The 26,925-nt window shown below is 37.2% G+C and overlaps 2 protein-coding genes across 3 annotated transcripts in view; one reads left to right on the top strand and one right to left on the bottom strand.

Annotated features, from left to right (window-relative positions):
• Nucleotides 1-16,982: 16,982 nt before the first annotated feature.
• Nucleotides 16,983-26,925, bottom strand: part of fbxo25 (F-box protein 25) — a 61,549-nt gene continuing 51,606 nt past the window's right edge. For both annotated transcript variants that reach the window (XM_049463157.1, XM_049463158.1), the window contains exon 10: nt 16,983-17,190. In XM_049463157.1, the coding sequence (XP_049319114.1) occupies nt 17,035-17,190 (156 nt within the window). In that variant the 3' untranslated portion in view covers nt 16,983-17,034. The remainder of the gene's footprint in view (nt 17,191-26,925) is intronic.
• The window catches only part of si:ch211-225h24.2 (uncharacterized protein LOC564539 homolog), a 29,960-nt gene continuing 20,221 nt past the window's right edge, over nt 17,187-26,925 (top strand). Inside the window, exon 1 of the mRNA XM_022676824.2 lies at nt 17,187-17,479. Coding sequence (XP_022532545.2) covers nt 17,384-17,479 — 96 coding nt within the window. The 5' untranslated portion in view covers nt 17,187-17,383. The remainder of the gene's footprint in view (nt 17,480-26,925) is intronic.

Below are 26,925 nucleotides of genomic sequence, written 5' to 3'. Positions count from 1 at the left end.
TGACCAAAAAAAACAAGCTAGTTGACTAGCATTGCCAAGCTGGTAGACTAGCTGGATCACCAGTATGGCAAAATGCAACTACAGCATTCCCAATGCTGGTAAGGATCTGCTCAACCAGCTAGCTCATCAGTTTAGAGGATGTTTTCTTCACCTGGATGACCAGCTTCATTTCAACCACCTTCATTTCAATCTAAGACCATCCAAATCCAGATAAAGCTAGTCTAAGTTAATCAGGACAATCACTAAATGGTGTATTTAAAAAATGTTTAAACTACAGTAAACTACTTATTCAGCTACTGTACTTTAGTCTGCTTACTAGCAAGCTAGGCGCTGCACAGCTAGCTTTCAACAACAACTATAAAATGTATATTTCATGTAGTTTGCTATCAGCTGCCAGAGCCCTGAGAGAGCACAATTGGCCTTGCTCTCTCTGGGTGGGTACAGTAGATGGCGCTCTCTCTTTCTCCACATCACTCCAAAGGGTGATGCCGATCAGCACAAGGCTGCGTCTGTGAGCTGATGTATCAGAACCGCATCAGCACACTTCTAAAAGAGGAGAGTCTGACTTCACATGTATCAGAGGAGGCATGTTCTAGTCTTCACCCTCCTGGTGTTGGGGGATTACTAGTGATAGGGGTCCTAATGAGTGGGATGGGTAATTGGCCGTGTAAATTGAGGACAAAATTGAAAAAATAGAAATAAAATGATATAGAAAGATGAGCCCTGTGGTTCTCTTTGAAAACTTGAAAGCAAAGGAAGTGTTCAGTGTTTTTATAATAGGCTTTACGATAAGCTTCAGCTTGCGTTAGCTTTGAGTTAGCTATTGAAAGGTCTGTTGCTTATTGTCCAATAGCTATTTGACTTTTGGTGACCCTGTGAGACATAGTGAATTATATAAAGATCTGAGGTAATTTGTGGCCCCTGGGAAAGGAAATGGGACCCTGGGAATAAAGGGATGCTCTGATTAGCTGCTAACAGCGACACAATACAATGCTACTCTACATCTTCAACCCATTGCCATTCTATCACATCACTGCTTTTGTGCATGGTTGACTTAAGTGTAAATGTGTGAAAAACTTGTTTCACAATCAAGCTTTTGTGCTAACGTGCTAACTGAAGCAGTCCATTGGCCTTTTTGGAAATTATTTTCCCTCTGAAGTCTGACGTCTTTCAAGCATTTTCACCAATAACTGAGTAGCTTTCTTTCTTTATTCATGAATAGTGATCAAAAATGTATTACAAATCTCAGGACAGAGCTCTTTTCGCTAAACGGTTAGCTAAAAGGTAACAGCTAGCAACTAGCTAAACATTTTGAGCTAAACTTTAAACTGCTTATATGAGACAATCAAGTGTTTCCTTTGTCATCATTACAATCATACTCGTGTATGTGTACTCTGTATGTTGTAAGATTGTATCTAGTATGATATATATTTAAACGTATATTGTGTGTGTATTATGTTTAATGTTTATGTCTAAGGTTTAGGCATAGACACTAAAAACGATGTACTTGTGTATGCTCTGGTAATGTTAGTGTATATATATAGTGTATATATATCCTACATAAATGCAGAGGTGTGTGGAGTCCCCAAACTCTGGGAATCTAGGAATCGTGTATAAATCTATTTAATTTTTTATGAAAATGATAATAAATACCTAAATAGAAGTAACTTGTGCCAGGTTCAAAAACTTCAGTTGCCCTACAGTATAAAGCAAAAGTGGAATTGTTGGCTTCTTTTCTACTGTAAGGTACAATGGTTACTAAGACTGTCCCTGCCTGTTAGACCTGTTAATTTTATATTTTTCTTTTTGCTGTGACTACTCGATTCTTGTCCCCTGCCCAATTGGTTCCAAGCCTGTGTATGCATGTGTAGAGTAAATCGGCCAAGTTTTGTGGATCAGGGTGGCAGAGGGACTTAAGATCAATGCTGGCCTTGCTGGTTCCGGTGTTGAAAAAACCCAAGATGCTGTTCTAAGCTACGCTGACTTCTACAAAATAATGAAAAAAATGTCATGTCACCTGCAGCCTGCAGTGAGGGAGTACATTTTCTGGTGGGGGTGCTGAATTTGGCACCATAGTAGTGCCAAAATCTGCACCCCCACCATGAAAAGCACCCCTCTTGGCAGCGCCTACCCACCATCTTCTTGATAAAAGCGCTTTAACTTTACTAAGAAATACGCTCCAAAAGGGGGTGCTTTTCCTGGAGGGGGTGCTGAATTTGGCACAACACTTTGCACAGAGGCTGACTGAGGGAGCTGCATTCATTGTGCTTGTGCCCTGCAAGGAAGCCGGTGGAGGAAGATGCGATCACTGATTGTGCTCTGCACGGAGGCTGCCCAAGGGAGCCACTCTCTGTTTGCACTTTGCATGGAGGCTGACTGAGGGAGCTGTATTCATTGTGCTTGTGCCCTGCAAGAAAGCCGGTGGAGGGAGATGTGATCACTGATTGTGCTCTTCATGGAGGCTGACCGAGGAGCTGCGATCACCACTCGCGCTCTGCATGGAGGCCGCCCGAGGGAGCCACAATCATTGGTTGCCCTTTGCACGGAGGCTGAATGAGGTTGCATGGAGGCTGACCGAGGAGCTGCGATCACCACTTTGCGCTCTGCACGGAGGCCACTCAAGGGAATCATGATCACTGGTTGCACTTTGCACGGAGGCTGACTGAGGGAGCTGCATTCATTGTGCTTGTGCCCTGCAAGGAAGCCAGCAAAGAAAGATGCGATCACTGCTTGTGCTCTGCACGGAGGCTGACCGAGGAGCTGCGATCCCCACTCGCGTTCTGCTCGGAGGCTGCCCGAGGGAGCCACTCACTGTTTGCACTTTGCACGGACACTGACAGAGGAGATGCACCAATTACTCATCCTCTGCAAAGACGCTAACCAAGGGAGATACGATCACTGCTTGTGCTCTGCAGGAAGGCTGACCGAGGAGCTGCGATCACCACTCGTGCTCTGCACGGAGACCGCCCGAGGGAGCCACAATCATTGGTTGCCCTTTGCACGGACGCTGAACGAGGGAGCCATGATCACTGCTCGTGCTCTGCACGGAGGCTGCCTAAGGGAGCCACTCACTGTTTGCACTTTGCATGGAGGCTGACTGAGGAAGCTGCATTCATGGCTTGTGCCCTGCAAGGAAGCTGGCAAAGGAAGATGCGATCATGTGACAGATGTGATTGTGCGCTTCATGGAGGCTGGCCGAGGAGCTGCGATCACCACTCGCACTCTGCACGGAGGCCGCCCAAGGGAGTCATGATCACTGGTTGCCCGGACGCTGAATGAGGGACCCAAAATCACTACTCGTGTTATGCACAGACACCAACCAAGGGAGCTGCGGTCACTGCTTATGATTTGCATAGAGGCTGACTGAGGGACCTGCATTCATTGCTTGTACCCTGCAAGAAAGCCAGGGGAAGAAGACGCGATCGCTGCTTGTGTTTTGCACGGAGGCTGACCGAGGAGCTGCGATCACCACTCGCGCTCTGCACGAAGGCCGCCCGAGGGAGTCACGATCACTGGTTGTACTTTGCACACAGACTGACAGAGGAGATGCACCAATTACTCATGCTCTACAAAGACACCAACCAAGGAAGCTGCAATCACTGCCTACACTTTGCATGAAGGTTGACAGAGGGAGCTGCATTCATTGCTTGTACCCTGCAAGGAAGCCGGTGGAGGAAGATGCGATCACTGCTTGTGCTCTGTACGGAGGCCGACCGAGGAGCTGCGATCACCACTCGTGCTCTGCACGGAGGCCGACCGAGCGAGCCACAATCACCGTTTGCACTTTGAACATTAGCCAACTAAGTAAGCTGCAATCAATGCTCGTGCTTTGCAGGGAGGCTGACCAAAGACGCTGCAACCACCACACTTGTTTTGCACGAATGCTGTCCAAGGTCGCACCACTACCTAACCCACTACCATCCCTCAGTCTGTTTGCTCTACATATGCATGCAAATACTTGAAAACAAACATTGTGCAGTAAACATAAATGAGGTAGCCACAACTGTGATTCTAAATCATATCCTTGTAATAATTACATCCAAAACGCAGCATGCTAACTAAATGTTGGGCCTTGTCCAACATCACTACCATGCACAATGTTAGTACATCGCCCATGGGTCTTGTTCTACATGACTTTTGAACTAGTGGCCAACTCAATCTCTATCAAGGAGGCACTGACACTTCACCTGGCTAGCCAATTAGCATATCTGCATGTCATCAAGACACCAGAATGGTTACCTACCCTGCTCAGAACGTTTCCTGTATTCTGCAGTGGAAAAGAGGCCATTGTAGGTTGCGTTCGGCAGTTCTGGTCCTCAAACAGATCTAATTAATCCTAATTAACAGGCAGGTTTAACAAGGAACATCTCAGAAACTGTACCTGGACTGGGCTGGAATTAAAGAACACAACTTTAGAGTATATACAGCTTTGTAAAAAATAAAAGACCACTTCAAAACGATGAGTTTCTTTGATTTTACCAAAATGAAAACCTCTGGAATATAATCAAGAGGAAGATGGATGATTAAAAGCCATCAAACTGAACTGCTTGAATTTTTGCACCAGCACTGGCATAAAGTTATCCAAAAGCAGTGTGTAAGACTGGTGGAGGAGATAATAAATGCTCAATAAATGACAATATTTTATTTGGTATGTGGGAGAAATGGTCTCTTAATTTGAAGTGGTCTCTTATATATGCTGTATATGTCAAATATCACTAAAAATCTTTACAATACTCTGAAAAGCCTACATGTGGACATTAATACTGATATAGAAAAAAGATATATGAGCATGTAATTCCTTATACTGTATGCTTATGTGTGAAATATATTAAAGGCCATTTTTAAATGTATTGTTTAATACATTTTATATATATATATATATATATATATATATATATATATATATATATATATATATATATATATATATATATATATATATATATACATATATATATATATGTGGGTAGAGCTGCATACATGGGCCTGTACCCACCTCTGCATAAACTTTAGTATTGGATATAATGGCAGGTAAATGGTTATTGATGGTTTATTGGGATTTGGAGGCCTCAGCCCTTTGCTTAGTCATGCAAGGTGCTGAGAAATGCCTGTTTATTCTAGCTGTGAACACTGAGGCCTGCCAACCTTAGTGCCAGCATTCCTGTGGGTCTGCGGGGGTCTGTGAGGGTCTGTGAGGCTCTGTGGTAATTCCCATCACAAATGCTACCCTGTCAGACATGCACTGTGGAGTGGACACAGTATTAGCAGTAAGGTGTTTGATTGGGATGTGACTTTGTGTTAAACCTGTGTTTTATTGATGTGTATAAATCAAATGTCACACAAAAACCTTTTTAAAACTATTGTTTTGGCATTTAAAATGTAAACTTAACATTAAAATTAATTTTTTTTGGCATTGTGTCTAAATGGCATGATAAATGGATCAATAGAAATGCTCCAAAATTACTTAAATTAAATTCTAAATGAAATACATCTATTTGTGTTTAAAGCAAAGATGCTTTTTTTTAGCTTCTCCTATAAAACTCATTTTTGGGAGATTTTAAAGGTTTTTTTGTGTGACGATACAGCCTATACATTATATATTATATGATTATGTTATCTCACCGACTGTGTATTGTTGTGTATTATCCTAGATATTTTTTATTGTGTTATATTGTATTGTCCTAGAAATAATGATTAAAAATAAAATTTAAAACCATTTTATGGCACTTAATAACTAATAATTATAATAATAATAATCATGATGATATAATAGCATAATATTGCTAATTTTTACACCAACCTTTTAAAATAAACTTAACCTTTAATTGATTCTTTAATTATAAAAAATACAGACATTTTTAAAAAGTATCCTAAATAAACAAGACTTAAATAAAGTAAAAACGATTTTGATGGCGTTTTTAATTTTATTTAATTAAAATTGACACGCCGATTCATACGCAGTAACAGGATTTATTTGCTAATAAACAAATAATGGGCATTATCGATGTCAGCAAAAAATGATTAAGGTCATTTATTTAATGTATTGTTCAATAACTCTATCACATAATTATCGTTACAGGCCTAGTAAGGATTTAAATCAAATCTAATTTTACAATGATTTGATTTATCATCAGAAATCATTTTTAAATTATAAAAAATTGATAAAAATGCTCAAGACAAAAATGTCATTAAAAAGGGCTGATTCTGGGCATCAGTGAGGGAAAAGTAGCTTAAATCAGTTTAATCTGCAGCTTTTCCTCAGCTAATTACCACAGAGTGAAAGAGCTGTAAATAGAGACCCCATGCAGTGTGAGTTTACGTCTCAGAGTGTCTTATTCATCAGGACGAGGTGTTACTAGAGGATCAGACACTTTAAAATAGAAAAATAATGTTTTGTTGCTGTCGTGCAAAAGCCTTGTATCTCCATTTGTGCTGTTTTTGAATTCAGTCGATATCTAAATGTGGCCCCATCCACATGAAAAAGCATAATAAATAAATAAATGGAAATAATGCATACAAATACATTTTACATATATGTATTATATGTAATGGTCATACATAAATAATTGCAATTGACCAAATTGTATTTTAGGTGCTGAAATGGTTTGAAATACATTTTGAAATTCAGCAATATATTTGAAATGTATTTTACCTATAAAAATGTTGGTTCCACTTTAAAATAAGACTGCCTTTATAAAGGGTTTATAAATGGTTTACAATTTGTTTATTAATGGTTACTAATTAGGCTGTAAATGCCTTTAAAATTAATAATCAGTTATAACACATACATAGAAACGGCAACAATATAGATGGCTTCACTTATAGGTGGGTTCACTATTTGGCAAACAACAGGTCTTAGTTGCCATTTCTATGTATGATTATTGACTATTGTATTACTGTATGACTGATTATTAATGATTTTTAAGGCATTTACAACCTAATTAGTAATCATTAATAAACTTATTGTAAACCATTTATAAACCCTTTATAAAGGTAGTCTTATTTTAAAGTGGTACCACAATGTTTCAAATATATTGTGTTTCAAACTAACTGTGAGGTACCATATAAAATAATGACTTTAGTGTCCAATTTTATGCATTTTCAACATACATTTTTACATAGATTCATTTTCATTTACTTTAATGAAAGATAAGAAAGCTGACATTTTCGGAGATACAAGGTTTTTCCATTGTTTTTCATTATTTCCCCTGTGTGTATATTGTATGTGTGTATGTGTGTTAGTGTGTGTATATATATGTGTGTGTGTTATAACAGGTTGATATTGTGATTAATGAATGGGATTAATGCTAATATGTGATGTAATAATGATGATGTAAGCAGAGTTGCTATAGAAACTAAGAGTGCATGATATATTGAGGCACTTTGTGAACAGTATGAATGTAACAGTTCAGCATGTATCTCTATCTGAATGTATCTAATTGATGTGTTTATTAAAATATATATATATATATATATATAAAGACATTTATTTTCACTTTTCAGTTTCGTAATGTTTGATATGATATATAACTTTTTTTTTTTTGTGTGTGTGTGTGTGTGTGTGTATGTGTGTGTGCCGGTGTATTAAACGCATGTGTATTATTATATCATGCACATAAATGCGTAATATATGGTATATATGTGTATATACATATCAAACCTATCATGCAAAAATAATAATATCGTACTTGATATAAAAGCATTTCCATTGGTCTATTAATCATAAAATTAGGAAACAATAAACAATTAGGGAACAGCTGCCAGATTGATATAAAAATATCAAAATGAGGTGAATGAAGAAAAATGCAAACTTAAGATATATATTTTCTAGATACATACAGTATATACACATATGTGTGTTATGTGCAAATGGCATATAAATATATAGACAACATATAGAGTTCAGCCAGCAGGGGGCGCCACTATAAAATAACCCATTCATTCAGGTGGCAGGATTCATATTACACAGGTCTAATCTGGAGGAAGGCTCTCTCTCTCTCTCTCTCTCTCTCTCTCTCTCTGTGTCCTTCTCTCTCTTTCTCTCTCTTTCTATCTCTCTCTCCCTCCCCCTCTCTCTCTCTCTCTGTGTGTGTGCTCTTCAGACAGTCACCTGTGGTGTGTAGCGTGTTGTGGATGGAGTGACCCAGTTCTTTAAGCTGGACAAATCCTAACCAGAAACAGCCAGTCTACACACACACACACTAACACACACACACACACACACACACACACACACACACATAAACGCTCATGTAAATTCAGACCACACTTCTGGTCATACACCTGTAGTGTGTGCTGGGCTCTACAGTAAACTAAATTAGCTGTAAGATGATACACTGAACATCTCTCAGGAGACACTACCCCTGTCCCCCAGCACTGTATGTGTGTGTGTGTGTGTGTGTGTGTGTGTAAGAGTCAGTGAGGGAAGGAGAGAAGGGAGAGAGGGAATGAGGGGAGAGAGAGAGAGAAAGAGTGAGAGAGAGAAAGAGTGAGAGGGGGGAGAGAGAGATAGAAAGAAGTGAGAGAGATAGAAAGAGGGGAGAGAGGAGAGAGATAATAGATAGATAGATAGATAGATAGATAGATAGATAGATAGATAGATAGATAGATAGATAGATAGATAGATAGATAGATAGATATGGAAGAGGGAGAGAGGTAGAAAGAATAGAGAGAGAAATAATTAAGAGCTGCTGAAAGAGAGAGTACAAGTAAGTGTGTGAAAGTGATAAAAAAATATGTGTATGTGTGTGTGTTTAAGAGTGTGTGAGAGAGAGAAACAGGAATAAGGAGAAACAGAGAAACGGAGGGAGGGATAAAAGGGGTGAGAAAGAGAGAGAGAAATAATAGAGAGTATGAGAAAGAGAATGTGTGTCTGTGTGTAAGAGAGAGAGAGAGACAAAGGGAGAGAGTAAAAAAAGAGAAAAAGAGGAGTACTCAAGTGTAAAGAAAGAGAGAAAAGAGAGAGAGAGAGAAAGAGATGAAAGAAGGAAGAGAGGAGAGAAAGAGAATGAAAGGATAGATAGATAGATAGATAGATAGATAGATAGATAGATAGATAGATAGATAGATAGATAGATAGATATGGAGGAGGGAGAGAGATAGAAAGAATAGAGAGAGAGATATATATAAGGGGGTGAGAAAGAGAAATAATTAAAAGCGGATGAAAGAGAGAGTACAAGTGAGTGTGTGAAAGAGAAAAAAAACATATGTGTGTGTGTTTTAGAGTGTGTGTGTGTGAGAGAGGGAGCAAAAGAGAAAAAGAGAGCAAGAGAGAAAGAGAAATAATCAGAGATAGAGAAAAGGAGGGAGGGATAAAATGAGTGAGAAAGAGAGAGAGAAATAATAGAGAGTATGAGAAAGAGAATGTGTGTGTGTGAGAGAGAGAGAGGGAGAGAGTAAAAAAGAGAAAGAGAGGAGTACTCAAGAGTGTAAAAAAAGAGAGAAGAGAGAGAGAGGAGAGAGAGAGATAGAAAGAAGGGAGAGAGGAGAGAAAGAGAATGAAAGGATAGATAGATAGATTATTACAGTGATGATTACAAGGCTAATAAAAAGAATAACGATGATGTGTGTTGGAGAAAAGTGTGTGTGTGTGTGTGTGTGTGTGTGTGTGTGTGTGGTCAGGAATAAACTGTGAGGATGAGTCAGCACTCAGGGATCTGGCTTGCCGTGAGTTGATGGAGGGAGTGGACAGTGGAAGAATCTGCTTTTTAACCTGACCATCAATTTATCTACTGTTTTACAGGTAACAGTCTTCAACACACACACACACACACACACACACACACACACACACACACACACACAAACACACGTGTTCACACCTTACACCTCACCCCTTTACTAATGCTAATCTCAGCTGTTCACACTTGACTGCAGTTGATCAGGTGATGGTCACTCACAGCAACCGGACTGAGCTTAAACCATCATCAGTTAAAATGAATAGTTGATATGATTAAACCTGATTAATAGCCTGATTTACACGCTACACTATGGCCCAATCCCATTTCACCCTTTGGCCCTACCACTTACCCTTAACCCTTCTTTTTGAGTGTATCCCTTCTTCTTCCCCTTGGAGCAGAGTTTTAAGGGGAAGGAGTAAAATCCTACACCCTATGAAATTGGGACAACTCTTCAACAAGCACCCGATACATCATCAGGAGCGCTAAAGTTCAGCAACCTAACTGCTGCTGCTGCTGCTGCTGCTGCAGGATAACTAGTTAACTTTAGGGAGTATTTTATTGTATGTCTTCAGAAAGGGGGGAGATTAAGGTGCAGCAATTAATTATTATTGTCCATTCCTTAATTCTTTTGTAATAGGAATCTGAAATTAGCTTTAATTAGCTTTTATTTTATTTTATTTTATTCCGTCTTTAATGCTGCAGCTTCTTTTATAAAGTATTTGAGCCGCATTGGCGCATGTCTGAGTCCTGTCCAGCCATGACAACAATATTTACTCATGTTTAACTTTGTCTATGGTCATGGAACTTTGTAGGCAAATGGAATGAGCTAAAATTGGCATGTTTTTGTTAATGTCTAATGGTTTTATGAGTTAGTACAAATATATATATATATATATATATATATATATATATATACATATATATATATATATATATATATATATATATATATATATATATATATATATATATATATATATATAATACATACTGATCTCTTAAATAAAATAAAATAATTAATTAACAGTAAATACAATAAAATAGTATAGTAAAAGTACAGTTAAAAAACCCTGATGAAAAAACTAAATACACTTAATTGTACTTAAAACATATTGAGAAATGTCTAAGTATGCTGTAAATATACTAATCGATTTATGTACTTACTTAAAATATATTTATGTAAATTAGTATATTTATAAAATACTTATTTCCAACATTTTTTTTAGCAAAGTGTTTCAAAAAAACACTTTTACAGTAGTTCACGGAAAGTACAATGTATAATGTAACTTTTTAAACAGTAAATTAAATTTCTATATTGGTAAAATATTTTAAAAAGATATATAGGTATAACATTAATATAACAGTTAAAATGTATTTCAATGCTCTGTAATTATAACTAGGAAAATATAAGTAAATTATAGGATACAGTGTTAAATAACATTTTTTTTTATATAAATTTGTAACATGCTAAAAATTGTAGTACAGCATATTAAAATATATGTTTATACCCAACTAAGTATACTAGAAGTGTGCTACTTACAAAACACAGGAAGGAGAAGCATATAGATTTGTACTCTAATGTAAATAGATCACATATATTTAACATCGATTCTTAGTACATTTCTAATATATAAGACCTGATGCATAATAAATAGTGATACAGTTGTAATACTCATTATTAAATATATTATAATTTTACTGTAAACATATTTAAAATATGCGGTTACATACATGAAGTAGTTTAAATGTTTAAATGTAACTTAAGTATATTTAAAATAGTTATATTTTAGTACAGTTAAGTACACTTAGCACAATTTAAGTAAGACTTTTATACTATTTTTATACTGTAATTAAAGTATAATAAGTACAAAAAAAGTTGTTCCATTTTAGCACTCTTTAAATATACTGATTAATAATAAAGTGGCTACAAGAACACTGTAGTGCACTATAGCATAATAATGCTTAGTATACTTTAATCTACTTTTTATCACTAAGGTAATTCTGTATTGCTGTACTAATGGTTTGATATCTCCTTCAGCTTGATTTGTTTTTTCTCTGTGGATATTGTGTTCTTAGCGTGTCCTTGTGGGTGGGGGACCATCAGTGAGAATAACACACCCTCACACCCACATTACTGTACATCTGAGCCGATTCAGTTCAGCAGCGTTTCTGATGGCTCTCAGATTCTTATCGTGCTCGTGTTCACTCCACTCTGACAGAATGATCTGGAACAGGCCAGCGCCTCGTCTGTTTACACACAACAGCAGAAACACATGAATAAAGGTGACCTTCCACCTCCCTAAAGGAGGAAAAGATCAAAGGAGCTTTAGAGATCGTCCTTAACTTCACTAAACATAAAGACAATCAGCATTCCCACGCTAACACAGTCTGCACTACTGTACCACACGCACCAGTCCACCACAAGCACTCGATTTTGCTATATACACTGATGTGCCGAAAGACAGCAGAGAATGTATGTGAATGCCCACACTTGTATTGTTATAAGTTGTGAGGTGTTATCTTATGGGTGAGGCTGAACACCACCTGGCCAGGTGACCTCCTGGATGAGTTATCCATACACTTTTGGAGCATGGACAACTGGCAAGGTGATGTGACTTATGAAACTTGTGCAAGGTGAGGTCTGATAGTGAATCCCAGATGGACAGGACATCCTATGTAAATATATCCGGGGCTCAGCCCAGTTAATTAATATATATATATATATATATATATATATATATATATATATATATATGTATATTTTTTTGCAATAAGTATCCTGATATATAATGTTTACCACTACAATGAGTAGTTATATATTTCTCTATTCAGTTAATTTAAAATTGAACAAAAGGTGCACAAAAACTGCAAAATAACTGTTGATGAGCTAAAAATAGTATCATGAGCTTTTACTAAAGGACATGGACCAGATACAGGGGTTGGACAATAAAACTGAAACACTTGCTTTTAGAGCTCAATAATTTATTGTCCCGATGGACAGTTCTGGTGGAAACTCCCTTTCAGACAGCTTCCTCTTACAGCGTCCACAGTTAATCCTGTTGGATGTGGTTGGTCCTTCTTGGTGCTATGCTGACATTACCCTGGATACCGTACCGTTTCATTGTCCAACCCCTGTATTTCTTTATTCAGTTCATTTAAAATTTAACAAAGGGTGCACAAAATCTGCAAAATACCTGTTGATGACCTAAAAATAGTATCTTGAGCTTTTACTAAAAGACATGGACCAGATATATTCCATCAGTACTAATGATGCAAATGATGCAAAAAATCCATTCCTTAATAAATGATGCAAAACACTTTTTTTACCTTTTATGACACTCATGTCACATGTTTTCAGGATTCTCCTGGGACATTATTTCTGTTGAGTTACAGGCAAACCTTCCTGGAACCTTTGTAAAAACCTTGCTAAATGTTCGTGCAACATTCACTATTAGTTAGGGTACTATTTATGAAGTTTACAAGTGTGTGCATTTACCAAAACTTGATCCACATTGTGACGTGTGTGCCAGGAATAAAACATAAAATGAAGGCATAACTTTCCACAGTGGATAGAACAGTGATGGTGACCGGTGGTGTCTGGCTAGAATTGTCCATTCAGTGGCGTGAAAAAGTATTTGCCCCCTTACAGATTTCTTATGATTTTGGATTTTTGTTATACTTATATTTTTTAGATTATCAGACGAATATAACCTGAGTAAATATAAGAAGCACCTATTAAATGATGATTTAATTTCTTAAGAGAAAAAAAAACTATTCAAACCTATATAGCCCCTCATAAATTAACTTTTATTAAAAATGTTGAGTTAAATTTCACTTCTAACCACAACCAGGCCTAATTACTGCCAGACCTGTAGAGTCAAGAAATCACTTGAATAGAACCTGTCTGACAACATGAAGCAGATAAAAGATCTCAAAAACCAACACACTCAAAAACATTGAGAAAACATTGAGGTCATTGATCATCTATCAGTCTGGAAAAGGTTATAAAGTCATTTATAAAGCTTTGGGACTCCAGAGAACCACAGTTAGAGCTATTATTATTCACTAATGGAGAAAAAACAGGGAACACTGGTGAACCTTCCCAGGAGTGACCAGCCGACTGAACAAAATTACTCCAAAAGGGCATGAACAACTCATCCAGGAGGTCAAAAAAAGAGACTGGTTGAAATTAGTCTCCATGGGAGAGTTCTAAGCAAAAAACACAACTTGTGATGCCACTTCACTTACGTGGTCCGTCATCATTTCCATGCATTGCAGATGTTGAGTGTCTTCAGCAAATGTCAAGTCATAGAGCTGGGTCGAACTTATCAGCTTATGTCCCAATACTTCTGTCCAGATAGAGTTGAGCCATTATTGGTTGTATATGGAATTTGACCTTTAACTGCTTTGATTAGCTCATTTTAGTTCTGCTTATGTTGCTATTTCATGAACAGCTGTTCTGCTCAGTTATAGTTTAGGTAAATAAGGGCAGCAGTGTGATGTTTTGTCCACGTCAGTGTACTTCTCTTCATCTGCCTGATCAGATATCAAACCGAAAACTCTCTACACGCACAAGGAACACCTCCCGTCCACATTTGCGTTTTTAAACAGCTGCATTTGCATTTGAAACAGAGGTGCTGTGGTGTTCCGCTGCTTTTTGGAGCCCGAGGCCTCTCTTGGCAGATCATTGACTGCTGCCTGCAATCGCATAAACATTTTTCAGCATGTCCGGATAAACAGAGGAGCTGCAGAGAGCTACCAGAGCTGCCGGCTGGCAGTATGAGCTAAAACACGGCCCGTTCAGGGGCTTTTCCACACGATAATGAAAGGGTTAATGTGGAATTTCCCAAGATATTTTTGACTTACACTGGGATACCTCCAGACTCTCTGCACCCAGTGTAGCCCCTTCACCAAAACATGCTCTGTGTCGGAAATTTACTTCATCAGTTTTCAATGGAGCTGCAAGCTAATGCTGCTAACAAACAGTGCAATCCTGTATGTACTACTGTTTGTATGTTAACATTGGGCTAACAGCACGTATAAAGCAAAATACACACTCCTGCTTTACTCTTGATCCAGACTGTGGTTGGTTAGTAGGTAGTTGATCAGTCTCTAAGTTTTCTAGTTCTAGTTTTACCATAGAAGTCCGATTTAGCCCAATTTAGAGAAAAAAGTAAATGTATTTTACTTCATTATTCATTATGTCAGGTTTTTATTTAACGTTTTAAATGTTTTGGTGACATTGCTGCAACCTCACGTCTATCAATGTTTTGTTTAATTTCTTTTTATTTTGGAAATGTTCCTTTCAACGTTTCCATAATGTTTTCATCTAGTATTCATCTAGCTGGGAACGTTGTGATGCTAACTATTAATATTTTTTTTGGGACATTATTCCTGTAATCCTACAGGCTAACATTCCTAGAAACTTAAAAAAACAAAAAGCTAAATGTTCTTGCAACGTTCTCTGTGTCAGTCCTGACGCTGTCATTCTGCCTGCTCTGGACTCCAATTCCCAGTATGCATTCACACCGGACTTCTCTGACTCTGCTGATAATGTGATGCTACACCGTTCGCACTCTCAGAGCTTCTGATTGCTCATACCTGGACTGTCTGGTATGAACACCACCTTGTTTCTATTGTTCCCTCGCCGGGTATTGAATCTAGTTCACTAGCTCTTCCACTAAGCGTTTCTACTAAGCTAGAATTATCCATTTAAACTGACATCCAACTCACATCAGACAGAAATCACATCCACATTCAACGCAGGAGACCCCACACTTCATATCTCCTAACTCTAGAGTGCTCAAAGCTACCGGGGTTTGTGAAGTAGTCTGTTTTTCAATCACTAAGTCTGAGATCTTCAGTTACGGTTGACCATTGTGACCGTGTGTCCTATGTCATGTGTTTGGTTTTGTTGCTCTTTAGCTTCAACCCAACTGCATTTCAGACCTGCAACACATCACACACCAAAAAGTTGGGACAGTAGGGCATTTACCACTTTGTAATGTTGCTATTCCTTCTCACAACACTTAAAAAAGGTTTTGGCACCAAACATCCCAAGCACTAAAGTGTTTTAGGTGTTAATTTGTCCCATTCTTCCTCTAGACATGTCTTAAGTTGTGCAACAGTATGGAGACGTCTTTGTCCCATTCTTTGTTTTAAAATTCTTCACACGTTCACACCTATTGGGGGCAGGTCAGGACCCTCTTCTTCCTCGGCCATGCCTCTGTAATAATGAACATCCCTGGAAAAGATGTGGTGTTAAAGATCTCTCTGCACTTTTATGCATTAAAGTTTGCCTCACAGAAGTGTACTGACACACCCCTATTCCATGATAGGCCCTGGCTTTTGGACTTATTGCTTATTCAGAGCTCCCGAGTCCAGAGAAATCCAGTGGTAGCTTTCCAAACCTGAGCATTGAACCAGACAATTTTTTTATTCTATTCTTTACATTTTCACACTACTTTCTGAACTTTCTACTACTTACATTACAAAACGGACATAATGTAATTTCATTTCAGCTTGTTTTTATTCTGGCTTCTCATCATTCAATAAAACCACTATCCAGATGAATCTCTCCTTTATCTAGATAAAGGAGAGAATCTGATTGTGATTGGATGTAAAGAAGTATAAACATATACCATTCAGACTCCCTATTGGTTTATACTGATTGGTGATCCATCACACCTGCACATCACTTCATGCCCCTCACACTCCAGCAAGAACATAGCAGACGTATGTAGCCTAGTATGAAGATGATTCGTGCAGAGACTCAAGAGAACTCAAACTCTGGAAACATCCCAACTAAACTTTAATAGCTTTAATATATTTACATTCTACTAAAATACATTTATTTATTTTCAATGGGCATTTTCAATGCAGCTGAAACTCTAGGGAGGAGCCTAGTGCATCCCAAATTATATTATCATTATACATTAACATTTTAATAACATAACATTATAGTCATTGTGTCTTTTAGAAAAATGTGTTTTGGGGAGTGGGGGGTTGGGGTAGTGCACTACAGGACTCTTCTCTTTATTTTATACTTCAAGCAGATTTAAAACCAGGACTTTTACACTTTTACTTAAAGAGTAAAAAGCTTGAGTTGCTATTTCTTCAACTTCTACAGAAGTATATATTTTTAAACCACAATATCTATACTTCTACCTACAGAGTAATGAATGTGAATACTTTTTTCACACCGTTGATTATAATATATCTACTGTATAAAACTATAAATAATGTAGATAGGCTATATAACTATCCTGCAGACGTTCCTATAGTATCAGTCCACAGAGCACAGAGCAGAGCCTGAGAGTCCAGGTGGGTGGGTCACTGCAGCAGCGGCCCTCCCTCAGAGCCGTGGCCGAGGAAGGCAACTGGCTGGCGGGGAGCAGCGTGATGCAGGGGGCGTGGGGGAGGCGCGGGGCTCCAGGTGCTTCAGCCCGCCCAGACCACACAGACCGGGGGAGAGGAGAGCGAGGGAGAGCCGCTGGAGCTGGAGCTGGAGCTGGAGCTGCTGGAGGAAAGAGTGTGTGGAGGAAATAAAGACAGAGAGAGAGAGGGAGATGTTAGCCTAGGCTCGTTTCTTCCAGATTAATCTAAGTACACGGACTCTCCTACACATTAACCCGCCTCTAAGACCCCAGGAGCGGACTGGTTATCCCCTGCAGGAGCGCTGGAGCTGCGGAGCGCCCACCACCATGTTTAAAAGGAGCAAGAATAAAGTTCTGGTGGATGAAGCTTCAGAGGAGGACGAGCTGAGCTGGCAGCAGCAACAACAGCAGCACGGAGAGAAGGTGAGGCTCTATTATTATTATTATTATTATTATTATAATAAGAATAATTATTATTTTTATTATATACAGTATTAAACCACTTAAAAATGATGTTTTTCTTTGGTTTTCCCATATTGAAAACCTCTGGAATATAATTAAGAGGAAGATGAATGATCACAAGCCATCAAACCAAGCTGAACTGCTTGAATTTTTGTACCAGGAGTAAAGGCATAAAGTTATCCAAAAGAAAAGCAGTGTGTAAGACTGGTGGAGGAGAACATGATGCCAGGACGCATGAAAACTAGGGTTATTTCACCAAACATTGATGCATTGCAAATAAATGCTCTGAATGACAATATTTTTATTTGGAATTTGGGAGAAATGTCGTCTGTAGTTTATAAAATAAAACAACAATGTTCATTTTACTCAAACATAAACCTATAAATAGCAAACTCAGGAACTAAAGTGGTCTCTTATTTTTTTCCAGAGCTGTATATATATTTATTAGTTAATATATAATAAATATTCCATATGTAAGGGTATATAAGTGTGCATATTTCTGTATTTTTCTAAATAAGTTGAAATTCTGAGATCTAAAGGCTTTTTAAAGAGAAAAAAATTAATGTTGGGAACTAAAGCTATTATCTTTTTTATTAAATTGAAAGCAAACAACTATATATATATATATATATATATATATATATATATATATATAATATATATATATATATATATATATATATATATATATATATATATACCCAAAATTTCACTTTAAACATCTATAAGATATGTTTTAAAGAGAGTTTCTTAAAAACTGTAAGAATTAAAGGCATTTTCGATAATATATCAATACCTAAAAATAAATGCATACATATACATATATATGAAAAACACAACACAGCAGCATCGTTTAGCATTAAACATAGTAATACCTGAGCAGCCGCCTAGCAGCCGTAGCAACAACCTAGCAACACCTCACCTACCACTGAGCTGTGCTGAGCTGGCAGCAGCATGCAGAGGAGGTGAGGCTGTTATTTTATTTTGTTTAAGTTATTTTTTTATTTATTATTAATGCATAAAGTTTTTTACCCAACAGCACAGCTAGGATAATCGTTCGTAAATGTGTGGGTTTTTTTTTTTTATCTTTTAAATTTTAACAGTACTATGTCTAAATAAAGGGAGGACAACATATTTATAATACTAATAATTCTAATACATTAATAAAAAAACAGAGTGCTTTGTTTGTTGAGTGTAATTGCTCTACATTTTGGTTGTATTTCTTTAAAGAACAAAACAAGCTAAATCCACAAGTTGTAGATTGCTACTTTTATGCAAATAAAGGTTACTTTTGGCATATTAAATTTTAAGATCTGAATGCATTTTCATAAGCACTATAAAGGTATTGAAGTATAGACAAAAGTATTGGCAATCAACATAGCAATACCTTAGCAGCCACTTCACACTAAACTAAAGTAACCATAATCTAAAGCACAGCAACACCTTTGCCCCAGCACATTAGCATAGTAACCACCTAGCAACACCTTAGCAACCAGCACTTATACCATAGCAACACCTTAGCAATCACCCAGCAACTTATCCTTAGCAACTGAGAAGCTACACTCTTTCACAACCATCGCCTGACCCATAGCAACGCCTCAGCTGTAAGTCTCAGTTTAACATGCAGCCAGGACAAAAACGCACATCCAAAAATATGGCAAATTAAAAAAAAAAGGCTAGACTCTGCTCTCTGTGGGTCTTTTGGACGGACGGGTTCTGTAACTGAGCTTCAGCCTGAGGTTCTGACTGTGGTAAAAAGTTACAGCGCTGAAATAATTGCTGAAATAACTCTGTCTGGAAGTGCATTCCTGCCCGGGAGGAGAAACAACAGGAGGATAAGGTCGCCTGTAATTTTACCCTCTGTCTGCTCTCAGCTTCTGCTCCTTCAGTGTCAAGTTAGTATCATGATATGAAGATGTATTACTTGTTGGCTTGGCATTTTGAGTTTTAAAATAATGACATAAGGCATTTGTTTAAGATAAAATGACATTTTGAATGTTTACAAACTAAATATTTTTACTAGAAGTTTTTAATCAAGAGAACAAGTAAAATAATTTAGCAAATTAAAGACAAAAGTCAGAGTGTTGAGAAGGTTTAAAACTAAAACGTTGTTTTTTAATTTTTTTTTTTAAATAAGTTGAACTTTTAAAAGCATGTAATGTAGTGAATTAATAGTTTTAAGAACTAAACACATTTTTTTAAGCAATGTTAGAGGTTGAATTTCAAGGTTGAAATCAAAACTCATTATTTTGAGGTACTGAGTAAAAAAAAAAAGTTTATTTTAAACATAATATTAATAAATGACCATGTAAAGTTAAATGTCTGTAAAAGTAAAAAAGTGAAAGTAAAAGTTATTTTAAGAACTAGAGTTGCTACAGTTCTTGTACTTTTTCTGCTGCAGGAAAAGGTAAAAGAGGGTGAACAACAAGGGTTATTTTGTTTCTTCTCCTCCAAACAGAACAAGCTTTCATACCTGTAGGGTTTACAGTAATCTAAACCAAAAAGACTCCTGAGCTTTGGCACTTCTTATTACAGTACACATAAATACCATTATCCATCAACACTGAAAGTGAGTTTTTAATGCTTTTATTTCTTTTTTAAATAAAAAAAAAAAAACTAAAGATAAAGTTAGAGCTGAACCAACAGAGCTTACAGGGTTAAAATGCAAGAACTGTTAGACTCCCTCTGCCCTATCGTACATCCTGCGCAAGGCGTGTTGTGATGCTTGTTGCTATCTTATACCCCATCAATAGTCTATTTTAATGCATTGTTCTCGTGTTGTTAAAATAGCGTCAAGAGTTTATTAATAAAGCTACACTGATGGTTCGGTGTGGTGGTCTGAAAGTGAGGTGTGTTCAGGTAAATTTCTGTTGTGTGTATATCTTTGCGACGGGAAATATAGGAGCTCCACTGGCTGATTAAAACCCTGTCAACAGTTGATAGTCAGCCGCCAAACCCTGTCCCTCAGCACACGTACACCCCCGCTACTTACACACACAAAAAAATGTGTGGCAGTGCGCAAATCCAGCTTTTATATCAACCATGAACAGAATAAAGAATAAAATAAGATTTCTGTTCCCTTAAATGAGCTGCTGGTGTATCTTCACAGGATAAACGCGCAGGTCAGTATCTGTCTCTGCTGAGCGCTGTTAAGATAAAAATGTGCCAAAGTCAGAGCTCACCTGACTTTTAAAGGGAATGAAAACTGGCACACTGATTGGTTTACTTCATGTTACGCCCAAAATTAACCACACCCATGATTAATAAAGAGAATTAGTACACGCCTTTTGCGCATTTCAAGCTGCGCAAGATAACACGCCGTAAAAACACTTCAGTTTCTGAATCAGTTTCTCTGATTTTGAATCACAGTTTTTATGCATCTTGGCATGTTCTCCTCCACCAGTCTTACACACTGCTTTTGGATAACTGTATGCCTGCACTCCTGGTGCAAAAACTCAAGCAGTTCAGTTTGATTTGATGGCTTTTGATCATCCATCTTCCTCTTGATTATATTCCAGAGGTTTTCAATTTGGTAAAATCAAAGAAACTCATCATTTGTAAGTGGTCTCTTATTTTTTTTTCAGAGCTGTATATGTAAAAAGTAAAAAATATCGAGTGTCAGGTACCAGTGGCACCTGTATAATGTTGGATCAGCTGTTAGGCTGCGATTGAATAGTAAGTTTTTAAAGGTGATGTGTTTAGGCAGGAAAATGGGCAAGCATTGATATATAGTGAGACTATAGGCAAGGCAATATCATATTTATAATATATAGTAAGGAGTAAAATGTTTCATTTTGTATCCAATCAGAACAGTGGGATCTAACAACAGACTATAACACTGCTATATAATGGCTGGGGCTTAAACACAACACAACACTAAATGAACCACTTCTGACACCAACCTTTACATCTAAATCAATAAATAAAAGTTAGATGTTTTATTCCTTAACTGCCTGACCTTACAGTTAAAACTTCAAGTTAGAACTGTGGAGCCTGTAGAGATTTTCTAATGCTATTGATTACACGCTGACGTCAGCTCATCATTAATAAGCTGTACTGTGTGTGTGTGTGTGTTTAGCCAGTTTTTACCGTATGTCTGTCAGAGCGTTCCGTAACGTGTCAATATTTATGCATAGCTGTGGCTCTCGGTGTGGGTATGTGGAATGAAGGAGGTTCCTGATCATACTTGCTAATGGCTCAGTGTTTGCTTGGACATGGATAACGACTGTAAACCGGTTTTACACCACTTTCACCATGAAAATGAAAATAAAGAGTGAATCAACAGACCTTACAGTGAATTATGCTGAGTTTGATTCAGAATTTGAATCAGTTTAAAGGACCAAAAACACTGATTTCTGCAGACTTTGATTTTAGGGCTAATTTGCTCTTATGTTTGTAAGTCTTCATGTGTCTAACAAATTCACATTAGAGTTTTGAGAACAGGGGAGCAGGAGCAAGGCTTATGCCCAGAACATGCTTTAATCAATTTATATATATGTATATATATTAGAGGCCGACCGATCGATCGGCCAGCCGATTTAATCGGCCGATTTTTGTTATTTTTTTATCAATCGGCATCGGCCGATTTTCTTATTTGGCCGCGCCGATTTTAATCCGGCACATCTGCGGGCAGCTACTTGGAACGCAGCGCAAGGTTTCAAGAGTGAGCAAGACTTTCAACGGGTAAGGCATCCATTTTTACAATCCAGTGTCCCAAAGTCTATATTTTCTCTCATGATTAGTAATCTGTGATGTTGCTTCATTTACTGAAAAAGAATAGAATTTCAACTGCATCGGTGTTGTAGCATTTCTCTCCAAACGAAACTATGCTTAGCGTTGATGGCAGGAGTGCATTTGGAATGCGCCCTGACTATGCAAGGCAAGCCCTATCTATAAGCTCTAGTATAAAATAACTGACGTCTCTTCTTCAGAAACGAAAATCTAAGTAAATAAAATCAAATTAACACTTGATATTTTCAGTATTTAAATTATTTTAGACGAAATGAAAAAGGGCAGGACTAAAACTGTTTAAGGATATTCGCAGCATCAGCTGCGCTGAAATAATAATTACTGGTTAGTCAGGATTATTAGAGGACTGTACTTCTCCTTATATATAAACAGTGTTGGGCACGTTACCAGTAAAAGTAACTATCGCGTTACTTTTTATTATTCGCCCGTCAAAAAAAGGAAATCAATTATGCATTTACTATTATTATTAGAAAAATAACAAAAAATAACAAACGAAAATAAACCCAAAATGTTGACAAAAATATAATCTAACGAATTTCAAAAAAATAAAACGAAATTCTCCACACAACCAAAGAAAATTACTAAAACTTGTAATACTGAAAAAAGCGGAAAAACGCGTCTGGGGATGAAATTTAACAAACCAAGCCACACTCAAAAGAAATATGTATATATAAAACAAAATAATGGACAAAAACAACAATTTAATGCCCGTTAAAATGGTATTAATATAACAGCTTCACCAAAAGAGAATAGAGCTTAGATCGTGCCCAAAAAATCCGACGGAGCCCGTGCACATTCTGCCCAAGCCCGAACCATAAACTGTCATTATGAGCCTGACCCGATCCGCCCCATAAACTGTCTGTTTTCGGGCTGATTGAATGAGCGAAATATAATCAGAATTATGTTAATTAACACTGTAACATAGAAGCATAGAACTATTATTTAATTTAAATGATTTTTAAGAACAGCTACACACAATGCTGCAAGTCAAACGCGGAGGCGTTCACGTGCGCCCAGAGCTACGTGATTACAGTTTTCATTTTTATTATAGTTTAATTTTATTTTGTTTTTATTTTTTCTGTTCATTTTAGGGTGGGCTTGCTAGCGCGAGCGCTTTACACAAGAACTAACGGACCACGAGTGCCGCGCGCTCGGCACAACAACTCCCGCTGTACAACTCCGCTGTACAACAGCGCTTATAAATAAATTAAACACAAAAATGAGGGTATTCTATCAGTAATTTCAGTTCGTTTTAGTTAGTTTTATAAACACAAAATACAGTTCGAGATAGTTATGTTTTTCCTTTTAATTACCGTTTTTATTAGATTCAGTTAACACAAATGTTTTTCACTTTCAATTTTCGCTATTTCGTTCGCTTTAGTGAACAATAATAATTGGTTACTTAGCAACATTGTGATTATCACACCAGACCTTTATATAAAATAAAAATAGGAGCCTGATTTCGGGTCGGTCCTCAGGTCAGGTGGGATTCGGGCAGAGAATCTAAGCTCTAAAATAGAAAGCAGCAGCACCACAAAAACCGGAGCAGCTAAAAAGAGCTTAACGTCCTTAATTCGGAACTTGGGTTGTCCACGGCAATCACTGAATTGATTAGAGCACGCAAATCGTCACAATTGTGCCTCACTTCACCACGCCAAACCACAGGCACAGCGGCCAGAAGCTCAAGTTCACCGGACAGAGGAGGGGTTAACCAGGGCAAAGCGAAATAAAAAAAAAAAGTTCATAGAGCTGCTAAAGTAACGTGCAGTAACGGGGTGTCGGAAATGGTAACGGCCTTATAGTTACAGTCATAGTAATTAGTTAGATTACTCGTTACTGAAAAAAAGTAACGGCGTTAATAACGCCGTTAGTTTTAACGCCGTTACTCCCAACACTGTATATAAATAAGCTTTATTGTAAACGAATTAATAAAACAAATAGTTTCTAAAATAATGGAGTTAAAATAAAACATCTCTTTTTCCTTCACTACAAACAGACATTAAATCATGCCGCCTCCTGCTGTTCTGCTGTAAAACTCACCCGTTTAAAGCGGTTTGCGCTGTTAGATATTAAATGAAACGATGAGCAGAATTTTCTGTTTTGTCGGGTTCTACTTTAGAACCCCCTCCAGACTTTTCTGATAAAAGCTCATTTTATCCTGAACCTATAAAGTCCGCGCTCTTCAGCTTTCTCAACTCATTTTCCGCTCACGCACCGAACCTCCAGTACAGCTGATGAGACGCGTTTCTCTGGCTAAGGAGCTCATTTGAAGAAGAAAAAAAAACAGATAAAGCTATATTTAAATTACAGCACCTGTCTGTTTTTGCATTATTTATAATTTTATTCTTAATTTAAACGTCACCCATTTTTGTAAAATAATAGCTGCAGCCCTAATGTGAACATTTTATAACATTGTCCTCCCATGTCCATTCGTTTTCAACTGCATGGAGTTGAAGAAGAAATGAGCTTTGCCGTTTTGGAGTAACTATCTAAAGTTGTCACATTATGGAAGTCTTCTTGCACTCTGTTAAACATATTAAAATGAATAATTAATAGACTAACAGACTGCAACAAGTCATACATTTGTTAATTAGTAGGCCCCTACAGTAAATTTTATATAATAGCCAACATAATATTTCTACTATAAACATGAATATATAGTGTATATAGAACATATGTTATATAATGAATAGAATAAAATGTTATGGATAATACAATCTAAATAAAATTAATATTTTTTTTATTAACATATAGTGATATAGTAACATTAAAGTCACTATAAAATGCTAACCTTATTTTCAATAAATTGTGTGAAGTTTACAACTGTTGTGCCTCCTCTTACTAGTATGATTTTAAGCATGCCAAATAAGTATAATACGATAGCATATCGGCCCTAAAAATCGGCAGGTCACATCGGCCATCGGCTGACTCTGACCACTAATGATCGGTATCGGCATCGGCCTTAGAAAAACCCATATCGGTCGGTCTCTAATATATATATACATATATATTTTTTAAATGGCTTCTTCTTTCTCCAACGGTGAACAAATGGCAAAATTAATCAAAACGTGCAAAAAAAAAAGGTTAGTATTTGGCTATTTTTGGTGCATTTTGTGATAAAGAAAAACTTTTTAACTGAACTTTTAGCCCTATTTTAGCGATTGATAGAGCACAAGTCAATTTTGGATCGTGCAGCTGGATTTAGGGCGTGTCGGTGTGTCTTTGGTATCGCAAGAGTGCAAGTACGCCTTTCGTGGCTCGAAACACACAAAAGGCAATAACTAATTCTTTTAGTTAATCATGGGTGTGTTTTGGGTGTAACGTGAAGTAAACCAATCAGTGTGCCAGCTGTCGTTCTCTTTTAAGAACCAGGTGAGCTCTGACTTTGGCGCGTTCGTATCTTAACAGCGCAGGGTTTTTGCGCATCTCAGCAGAGACAGATACTGACCTGCGTGTTCACACTGTGAAGATACACCAGCAGCTCATTTAAGGGGATAGCAAAGTTATTTTTTCTTTATTCTGTTTATTGTTGAGTTAAAAGTTGGGTTTGTGCTCTGCAGCTCTGCATGGAGCACCTATAGGAATGGACTCTAATGATTGACTGTTGACTGTTGTCAGGGTTTTAATCAGTCAGTGGAGCTCCTGTGTTTTCAACCACCAACATAGAAATACACCAGAATTTGCTTGAACACACCTCACTTCCAGACCACCACACCAAACCATCAGTGTAGATTTATTCCTAAACTCCGACGCTATTTATACGGCGCGGGCGCAAGCCTTAAAAATAGTCTGTTTTGGGGTGCACTACTCAGGATTGGTCAAGCTAGCATGTCATTTATGAGCATAAAATGTATTTGTTGGACAGATACCTTCTTTTAACCAGTATGATGATTAATATGGGTGATTTTTTTAACATTGTTAGAACATAGCCTACACTAGAGCTCAGATTGGGCCCAAAATATCCAACCTGGGTCTGTGAACGTTCTACCTGACCATGACTTGACCCGAGCCATACACTCTCATTTTGAGCCAGAGCCTGAATTAAACCCAACATTTTGTTTAGTAAGTAGAGTATTAAAACTAAGCTTTTTTAAAACATATTCGGGCTGTTTAAATGAGCAAAATCTGTTCAGAATGATGTTATTTATGATGTAATTGCAACACTGAAGACGCATAGACCTACAATTTAAGAAAAATGTTTATTAACCCTTGTGTGGTGTTCGGGTCTGTGGGACCCGTTTTCATTTTTCATCAAATGATACTAAAAAAATATTTTTTCTAACTCAAACTCATTGGCATTGGCTCATTTTTTTTTTGTGAAAAACATATATCAAAACACATTTTCGATAAACACACACTGTACACCCCCCCCTTACATTTATATTACATACAGTATGTTTGGCCGAGGGCTAATAAACATTGCTTCATTTGTAAATTTGAAACTAAACAAATGTTCTACTCATATCTTGAGTTTAATTCATTTTCTTTTACATTTTATTAAAAAACTAATAAAAAAAGAGTAGCACTTTTTGAAAGAAATGTAACATAAGAAAGGTAAAGGGCAAATATTAACCATGTAAGCTGTTTATATTGCTTGCAATTTAGGTGAAGCGAGCATGTGTAAAGCATTTTAATGTAGAATTGCTTAATTTTGCTGA

The sequence above is a fragment of the Astyanax mexicanus genome, chromosome 13, assembly GCF_023375975.1.
Source record: "Astyanax mexicanus isolate ESR-SI-001 chromosome 13, AstMex3_surface, whole genome shotgun sequence".
NCBI lineage: Eukaryota > Metazoa > Chordata > Actinopteri > Characiformes > Acestrorhamphidae > Astyanax > Astyanax mexicanus.
This window is presented reverse-complemented; position numbering and strand designations above follow the sequence as displayed.